This window comes from Pristiophorus japonicus, chromosome 13 (assembly GCF_044704955.1).
Source record: "Pristiophorus japonicus isolate sPriJap1 chromosome 13, sPriJap1.hap1, whole genome shotgun sequence".
In the NCBI taxonomy this organism is placed as follows: domain Eukaryota; kingdom Metazoa; phylum Chordata; class Chondrichthyes; family Pristiophoridae; genus Pristiophorus; species Pristiophorus japonicus.
In genome coordinates this window covers 111,637,613-111,647,378 of record NC_091989.1, presented here as the reverse complement: position 1 = coordinate 111,647,378, position 9,766 = coordinate 111,637,613, and the positions used below count along the sequence as shown (strand labels likewise).

Below are 9,766 nucleotides of genomic sequence, written 5' to 3'. Positions count from 1 at the left end.
ACAGCAGTTACTACAACACCAGACTGTGTGGAGTCAGTGATTTGAGTGCTATATACATCACAAATTGGCGACGAGGACACGGATGAGCTTCACGCAACCATGACTACTTTGGGCTCGCTAAAGGATTTCACAGAGGGTAATGACTGGGATGCCTTTACGGAAAGGCTCGAATACTACTTTATAGCAAACGACCTGACGGGGGACACGAACGCACTGAGAGAGAAGCGTAAGGCGATATTGCTTTCCAGTTGTGGCGATGAGGTTTACCGTCTCGTCAGGGATTTGCTGGCACCCGCAAGCACCAAGGACATGTCATATGAGCAGCTGATTGAACTCATTCGAGACCAACTGAAACCGAAGGAGAGCACCCTCATGGCCAGGCACAAATTCTACCACCACTGCAGACCTGAGGGCCAGGATATCACCAAATATGCTGCGGACATCAGGAGACTCGCGGCGCCATACGATTTTGGCACACACCTTGACGAGGCATTGCGAAACGTCTTTGTTATGGGGATTGGCCATGAGGGTTTCCTTCACAAGCTGCTATCCACTGAACCTACAGTCAGCCTGCAGCAAGCCATCAACATCAGCCAGGCATTTATGACCTTGACTTGCAGCACCAAGCAGATGATCCACACGGTCTCGAACCCGGCAGGTACTAATCACAGGATAGCACCCGTCACGGACAAAACTGCAGAACGTGGCTTTGCCCAGGGCAGAGAGCACAGACTTCAGGATCCTGGAACTCAGAGTCCGTCAAGAGGGGCTAATCGAGTAGCACCATGCTGGCGCTGCGGAGGAAGCCATGGGGCTCACCGGTGCAGGTTTGTGGAGTATACGTGCAATACCTGCCACAAGAAAGGGCACCTTCAGCGTATGTGCAAAAGAACACATTGTGTGGCTGAGGAGATGGTAGATGATCTGCTATCCGGCGAGGAGCAGGTAGAAGAAGATGATGCGTTTGGACTGTATACTTGTACTGACGATTAGGCCCCAGTGATTATGGAAGTCAAGATTAACGGAGTCCCAGTGAATATGGAAGTGGACACGGGGTCGGGTCAGTCGCTGATGAGTAAGAAAACTTTTGATAAACTGTGGATCAACCCAAGCTGGCCCCAGTCACAGCAAAGCTGCGCAACTACACCAAGGAACTGATACCTGTTCTTGGCAGAGCGGATGTGCAGGTATCTCATGGGGACGAGAAGCATGGTTTACCTTTGTGGATCATTGCAGGTGATGTGCCGATGCTACTCGGCAGGAGATGGATGGGAAAGGTCCGTGGGAGTTGGGAAGGCTTCATTCCTCCACAGACCGCTGTCCCCCCTGTTCACAAGCAGCAGTGCCGACCGAGCTGGAGGAGAGAGAAGGGCTTCGACGGGCTGCTCCAGCATGCACCGTCGGCCCGCAGGCAGAGGCCAGTTCCAGAGGACGTGTGTGTGTGTGGCGGCTCCTGGGCAAAAAGGTCAGCTGTGTGGGGTGCTCCGGAGGATGCGGCGGAGCGGGGGCCGGTGCGTTGCGGCTCCCGGGTGCGGTCGAAGTGTGGTGGATCGAGAGAGAGAGAGTCAAGAGCGAACTGTTAGGCAGTAGCAGGCTAGAGTCCAGCAGGGAAAACACCCAGCAAACCAACCTCGCAAAAGGGTCTGAAGAAGGAAAGCTGTTCATCGGCGGTCTCAATCTTGACACAGACGAGCAGGCCCTGGAAGAAGTGCTCTCCAAGTACGGGCAGATCTCCGAGATGCGAGTGATCAAGGACAGGGACATTTTCGGCTTCAGCACAGCAAGCTCAAGATGGTGGCAAGCCTCGTGGCAGCAGAGTTCTGCAGAGAAAGGCAGGCAGAGCACCTAAAATGATGACGCCCAGTGGAAGCCTCGTGGGAAAAACAAGATGGCGTCTTAAAAGAGAAATGTACCCGGGAGTCTTAAAGGGGCCTTACACCGTTGGCGGTCCCCATAAAGAGACTTTTGTAAGGGCAAGAGTGAGTCAAAATGATGACTGTGATTTGTAAGATGACGTGATTTATGACGAGTTAATATTTTGATGCTAAAATGATTTCTGTGATTAAAATGATTGATGTGATTGGTGAAAAAAGTTAATATCACAATGCACAAGTAAAACGGTTAATGGATCTGTGACTAACATGACCAATGGACTAATGCAATTTCCGATTTAATGTGATTCATGCAATGGTTCAGCGGCTGCAGATGAGTCGCAAAGGCAACTATTTTCTGAGAACAGAGGCAACGCACTAGTTGCGATATCCTGTCTCAGCGCAGCCCATTACCTCGGGCAAAAAGGGGCAGTATGCGGCCACCATACCTCACCCAGTGGAGCTGGGATTAAATAACTGTTCAGTGTACCTGCAACATTTTGATATAACTCTTCAATGCATCTATATGTACCATACAAATGTACTGTCTATGTGTACCTACTTTCTATTGGGGGCTATGTTTGTGTACTTCATCAACCATGTAAGGACTGCAAATACCACATGCTTGCACCGGATCGCAAGCATAATCCCGACATGGAGGGGGGAAGAGGGAAGTGGATGGTCATGGACTCACACTCACAAATCAACTAGGACGAACAAGGCCGAGGTTTCCGGCAATGTGCTTTTGGAAATGGCAGGGTGGAGGCGGGGGGGAGTGAGATGTTATGTATTGTCCAGGTACATTAAATGTATAGTTACAATGGTGCACCACAGAGGGAGCTGTGGTGGGAGACCCGAAAGTACCTGCAAGACAGAGTATATAAGGCTGCCCACCACACCTGAGAGGCACTCTGGAGTTACACAATAAAGGGCTAAGGTCACAGCAGTTACTACAACACCAGACTGTGTGGAGTCAGTGATTTGAGTGCTACATACATCACAGGTGCAGTCTGTGATGCCCTGAACTCTGGGGAAGCCCACAAACCTCACGAATCTGGTCTGCCGCTCCACCTGCTCCTTCTCCCTGTTCATAGGGAAGAATATGTCGTCCCTCCTCCTCTAATACAGAGCACCTGTCACTTGAAGAATGGAGCTTTGTGCGGCGAACTGGGAGATGTTCGAGATATCTGCAGTTGCAGCCCGAAAAGATCCAGTCGCATAGAAATTGAGTGCGAGGGTCACCTTTGATGTGACGGTCAGAGCTGTCCTCAACCTTGTTTGAGGCTGCAGGTCTGGCTGCAGGAGATTGCACAGCTCCCTCATGATATCCTTGCAGAACTGCAGTCTCCGGAGACACAGGTCATCCGTAAGCTGCCCAGGACAGTGATAAGCTCTTTGCTGTACGTTCTCAGTTTCATTTGGATGGGGCTCAGGGCTGGTCTGAGTGCCTTGTTGCACCACAGTCACTCAAACATCTTTTTACTCATGATGGATTGGCTAGCGCCAGTGTCCAGTTCCATGGCTACGGGTAAGCCATTCAATTTTACATTTAGCATTATAGGTGGCCATTTCGTCGAAAATGTGTGCACCCCGTGTACTTCAGCATCTGCCCCCTCTCTCTGAGGCTCGAAATTGCTTTGATCCACTATGGACCGATCTTCGTCTGCCACGTGATGGTTTGCAGGTTTTGCAGAGCTTGCAGCTTGTCTGCAAGCTCGTTGGAGGTGCCCCATTGTTCCACAGCTCTTGCAAACATACCCTTTGAAGCAGCATAAATAGGCTGAATGGAAGGCTCCACAATAACAATTGCCTTGCATTCATCCTTTGTTGCAGATTTTGAGTCATCTGGGTCACCTGAGGCCTGCTGGCAGTTGCAGACTCGTGGTTTCTGCCCTGTACATTTCTGCTAGCAAACACAGTTCCAGTTAATTTATGAACATTGCTAGCACTTGTGTGCTAAGAGATTTGTTTGGTGTTATCACTGGTGGACATAAACACCTGTGCTATCGCAATGGCCTTACTGAGGGTCAGTGTCTCTACAGTCAAATGTTTTCAAAGGATGGTCTCGTGGCCAATGCCCAGTACAAAAAAGTCTCTGAGCATTTGCTCCAGGTGGCCATCAAACTCACATTGTCCTGCAAGTCGCCTTAGCTCAGCGATGTAGCTCGCCACTTCCTGACCTTCAGATCACTGGCACGTGTAGAACCGATACCTTGCCATCAGCACGCTCTCCCTCGGGTTAAGATGCTCCCGAACCAGTGTACACAGCTCCTCATACGACTTATCTGTGGATTTCACCGGAGCCAGAAGATTCTTCATGAGGCTGTAGGTCGGTGCCCCGCAGACTGTGAGGAGGACCGCTCTCCTTTTTGCAGCGCTTCCTTCTCCGTCCAGCTCGTTGGCTACAAAGTACTGGTCTAGCCATTCGACATAGGCTTCCCAGTCCTCACCCCCCGAGAACTTCTCCAGGATGCCCACAGTTTGCTGCATCTTTGCGTTGGATTCGTATTCTCGTTGCCAGTTATTGTGTTCCTAACACAGATGAGACTGCACACAGGGAGGTTAAAGTAACAGTGACCTCAGTCTTTATTAAGACACTCCAGAGTGAGGAACAGACCTGAGGGGCCGGCTTATATACAGTGCTCCCAAGGGATGTTGGGATCCCTTGGGACTTCAGGGGATGCGCTCCCTGGTGGTGGAACATGGGAGTGCATGCTTTAAAGATACACAACAGATAGGTCCTGCTGCCATCATGTGTGTGCAGGCGTCTTCCTCTCACAGCTGCCTCAATGCCTTCTCCCTCCTGCCCTCCTGCTGATGTTGCTCCTCACCCTCTGCAACCTGCTGCTACAAACATCTGCCTCCTGTGCATGCTGCCTCATGTCCATCTGGTCCACTATGTTGTGCGGGGGATCAGCAAACCCGACCTTCCTCCTGTTGGTAGTCCCTTCCTGAGGTTATTCCTGGAACACCTCTCTGGGTTCAGCTCTGTCGCCCTCTCTGTCCCTCAGCCATGTCCGCAGCCTCTGCAGCTGTTGGAGCCGGTGCCACCTTCTCCTGCGTGTCTCCCTGCCACACACAATGTGCAGGAGGTGCTCCGCTGCCAGCACTGACCCCATTTAGTTCTCCTCTGCAAGCAGAGCCTCCAGAATCACGGCTCTCTGTTGTCGAGATTGAAGAGTCTGACGTACGATCACTCAATCCCGCTGTCAATAAGCCAACTCACAATGTTTCAAAAAGTGTGAAAAAATCCTCTTTGTTGTCGAGATTGAAGAGCCTGGCCCACTATAACTGAATCCCGCTGTCATTAAGCCAACTCGCAATGTTTGGAAAAGTCAAAATAAATCTCACCGACAAGAATGCTGCTATACGCAACACGCCTTTAAAGGCCGCTGGCGGTCTTGAGCATGCACTGTATATCGACTCAAAAACCTGTCGTTGGTACCGATAGGTGGTTAAAAGACTATTTGAGGTGAATTTACCTTCCGGGGCGGGTCCGTGGCGGTGCGCGTTCTGATGATGTCATCAATCAAAGGGGCAATTGTGATTCCCTTATCACCAAACACACAGTGTAACATTTTCTTTCTCCAACACTTTTAATCACCACCTCGTGGAAACACTTACCCAAGAGAAATTGGCAGTCACACCAAATTCGAAATAGGAGCGCTGATTCACTTTGATCACAGCAGCCTTGACATTTGGAGTTACAAAGGTTTTACTGTCCTCGGGAAAGTTCATATTCATCAGTACCTTATGTAGATCGGACCCCAAGCTGTAAAATAAACAGATAGTTTGCACTGGACCTGATAACAAAAATAGGAATTCACTCAGGGTAGATTTTAACTTTGTCCCTTAGTAATAAAAATCAGGAAAGATGTAAACCGGGCTGACGATTCGCTCTCACCGATTTCACACTATTGCACAAAGTCACACTCTACCCCATTGACTTTGCACCACTGATGTGACGTGTCACGCTGATGGAGGGTGTAGCAAGTCACAGCTGCAATAATCATCCATTTGGCTTTTCCTGGGAAAGTTTTCTGAATATGTCACTTATTTATCACATGTCAATCCTTGTCATAATATAATCTGTATTTATGCTATTATCTAAAATATTTACATTTATTTGAAAAGCAGATATCTTTGCATGTTCTACATAAGCATAACACGATTTTCCGACAATGAAAATACCTACTTTAAATTGGAACTAAACTGCTCAGAATTTGAACCAAATGCTCCCACAGCATACCCGAAGTTCCTTTGCATGTGCAACCACAGGAGTGCCCAAATTTCCTGTCCTGAGGGGCCCCGTGGCAGGGCCCAATGTTATAAAACATTTGTAAGATATTTTATATTCATCATGTCACCCGATCTTAAGTGTTACTTATAGATATATACACAAATAGAAAGATGTGAAAAGGCCACCAGGGCCATCCATGCTTTCTCTAGCCATTAGACTCTGAAAACTCAGATACCACTCTCCCCGATGCAGAGCGTATTATCTACAAGTTGCACTGCAGCAACTCATCAAGGTTTCTTCGACAGCACCTCCCAATCCCACAGCCTCTACCACCTAAAGGGACAAAGGCAGCAGGTGCATGAGAACATCACCACCTCCAAGTTTCACTTCAAGACATACAGCATTCCGGTTTGGAAATATATCACCGTTCCTTCATCCTGGAACTCCCTCCCTAATAGCGCTGTGGAATTACCTTCACCACACAGACTGCAATGATTCAAGAAGGCAGCTCATCATCCCCTTCTCAAGGGCAATTGGGGATGTACAATAAACACAGGCCTTTCCAGCAATGCCCAAATCCCAATAATGAATAAAGAAAAGATAGTGGAGCAAGCTTTCCTCGGTTCATTGATGGTTTTGTATAAAGTGGTTTAAACGTATCTTCCCTAGAATGTAGGCGTCAGCTGTGGCTCAATGGTAACACTCTCGTCACTTGTCCGAGTCTCACGGATGGCGAATGATACTTAAGGGGTTGACAGTGGATGGACAATGGCAGACATTTAGAGACTGCATGGATGCACTACAACAATTGTACATCCCTGTCTGGCGTAAAAATAAAAAAGGGAAGATGGCTCAACCGTGGCTATCAAGGAAAATCAGGAATAGTATTAACGCCAAGGAAGTGGCATACAAATTGGCCAGAAATAGCAGCGAATCCGGGAACTGGGAGAAATTTAGAACTCAGCAGAGGAGGACAAAGGGTTTGATTAGGGCAGGGAAAATAGAGTACGAGAGGAAGCTTGCAGGGAACATTAAGACGGACTGCAAAAGCTTCTATAGGTATGTAAAGAGAAAAAGGTTAGTAAAGACAAACGTAGATCCCCTGCAGTCAGAATCAGGGGAAGTCATAACTGGGAACAAAGAAATGGCAGAACAATTGAACAAGTACTTTGGTTCGGTATTCACTAAGGAGGACACAAACAACCTTCCGGATATAAAAGAGGTCAGAGGGTCTAGTAAGAAGGAGGAACTGAGGGAAATCCTTATTAGTTGGGAAATTGTGTTGGGGAAATTGATGGGATTGAAGGCCGATAAATCCCCAGGGCCTGATGGACTGCATCCCAAAGTACTTAAGGAGGTGGCCTTGGAAATAGCAGATGCATTGACAGTCATTTTCCAACATTCCATTGACTCTGGATCAGTTCCTATCGAGTGGAGGGTAGCCAATGTAACCCCACTTTTTAAAAAAGGAGGGAGAGAGAAAACAGGGAATTATCGACCGGTCAGCCTGACCTCAGTAGTGGGTAAAATGATGGAATCAATTATTAAGGATGTCATAGCAGCGCATTTGGAAAATGGTGACATGATAGGTCCAAGTCAGCATGGATTTATGAAGGGGAAATCATGCTTGACAAATCTTCTGGAATTTTTTGAGGATGTTTCCAGTAAAGTGGACAAAGGAGAACCAGTTGATGTGGTATATTTGGACTTTCAGAAGGCTTTCGACAAGGTCCCACACAAGAGATTAATGTGCAAAGTTAAAGCACATGGGATTGGGGGTAGTGTGCTGACGTGGATTGAGAACTAGTTGTCAGACAGGAAGCAAAGAGTAGGAGTAAATGGGTACTTTTCAGAATGGCAGGCAGTGACTAGTGGGGTACCGCAAGGTTCTGTGCTGGGGCCCCAGCTGTTTACATTGTACATTAATGATTTAGACGAGGGGATTAAATGTAGTATCTCCAAATTTGCGGATGACACTAAGTTGGGTGGCAGTGTGAGCTGCGAGGAGGATGCTGTGTAGCTGCAGGATGACTTGGATAGGTTAGGTGAGTGGGCAAATGCATGGCAGATGAAGTATAATGTGGATAAATGTGAGGTTATCAATTTTGGTGGTAAAAAGAGAGAGACAGACTATTATCTGAATGGTGACAGATTAGGAAAAGGGGCGGTGCAACGAAACCTGGGTGTCATGGTACATCAGTCATTGAAGGTTGGTATGCAGGTTCAGCAGGCGGTTAAGAAAGCAAATGGAATGTTGTCCTTCATAGCGTGGGGATTTGAGTACAGGGGCAGGGAGGTATTACTACAGTTATACCACACCTGGAGTATTGTGTACAGTTTTGGTCTCCTAACTTGAGGAAGGACATTCTTGCTATTGAGGGAGTGCAGCGAAGGTTCACCAGACTGATTTCCGGGATGGCGGGACTGACATATCAAGATAGACTGAATCAACTGGGCGTGTATTCACTGGAGTTCAGAAGAATGAGAGGGGATCTCATAGAAACGTTTAAAATTCTGACGGGTTTAGACAGGTTAGATGCAGGAAGAATGTTCCCAGTGTTAGGAAATCCAGAACCATGGGTCACAGTCGAAGGATAAGGGGTAAGCCATTTAGGACCGAGATGAGGAGAAACTTCTTCACCCAGAGAGTGGTGAACCTGTGGAATTCTCGACCACAGAAAGTTGTTGAGGCCAATTCACTAAATATATTCAAAAAGGAGTTAGATGTAGTCCTTACTACTAGGGGGATCAAGGGGTATGGCGAGAAAGCAGGAATGGGGTATTGAAGTTGCATGTTCAGCCATGAACTCATTGAATGGTGGTGCAGGCACGAAGGGTCAAATGGCCTACTCCTGCACCTATTTTCTATGTTTCTATGTTTCTATGATTAGTTTAATGTTCAGTGTGGCTAGACTCATGATTGTGCAACGAAGGAATGTGCAACAAAGGAATGCTCTGCTTTATAAGGGGAGGAGAATAAACCTAAGAGGATTTAAATATAGACTAAAATCATCATGAGACTTTGTGATTGTTTATTGGGTAAGGAATTTAAGGGTGGCATTTTTTTACTCATTTTTTACTGTATAATAGATTAATATTTATTATTTAATAATTAAATTTAATATAATTTAAAAAGGGAGAAAGGGATACACCGAGTAATTAAAGGCCAGTCAGCCTAACCTCAGTGGTGGTAAAATTATTTGAGAAAATTCTGAGGCACAAGATAAATCTTCACAGATTAATCGGGGACAGTCAGTATGGATTTGTTAAGGGAAGGTCATGTCTGACTAAGTTGATTGAATTTTTTGAGGCTGTAGCAAGGAGGGTCGATGAGGGTAGTATGTTTGATGTTGTGTGAGAATTTTAGCAAGGCTTTTGATAAGGTCCCACAGGGAAGACTGGTCGAAAGTAAAAGCCCATGGGATCCAAGACAAATTGGCAAGTTGGACTCCAAATTAGCTCAGAGGCAGGAAGCAAAGGGTAATGGTTAATGGGTGATTTTGTGACTGGAAGGCTGTATACAGTGGGGCTCCGCAGGGCTCAGTACTGGGTCACTTGCTTTTTGTGGTATAAGTCAATGATTTACACTTGAATGTAGGGGGTATGATTAAGAAGTTTGCAGGTGATACAAAAATTGGCTGTGTAGTTGATAATG

The 9,766-nt window shown here is 47.1% G+C and overlaps 1 protein-coding gene across 1 annotated transcript in view; it reads right to left on the bottom strand.

Annotated features, from left to right (window-relative positions):
• Positions 1-263: 263 nt before the first annotated feature.
• LOC139278169 (uncharacterized) overlaps positions 264-9,766 on the bottom strand; it is a 101,201-nt gene continuing 91,698 nt past the window's right edge. The window contains exons 6-9 of the mRNA XM_070896822.1: positions 5,496-5,643; positions 3,005-3,209; positions 1,631-1,820; positions 264-348 (exon numbers count right to left, since the gene is read on the bottom strand). Of these exons, the coding sequence (XP_070752923.1) occupies positions 264-348; positions 1,631-1,820; positions 3,005-3,209; positions 5,496-5,643 (628 nt within the window). The remainder of the gene's footprint in view (positions 349-1,630; positions 1,821-3,004; positions 3,210-5,495; positions 5,644-9,766) is intronic.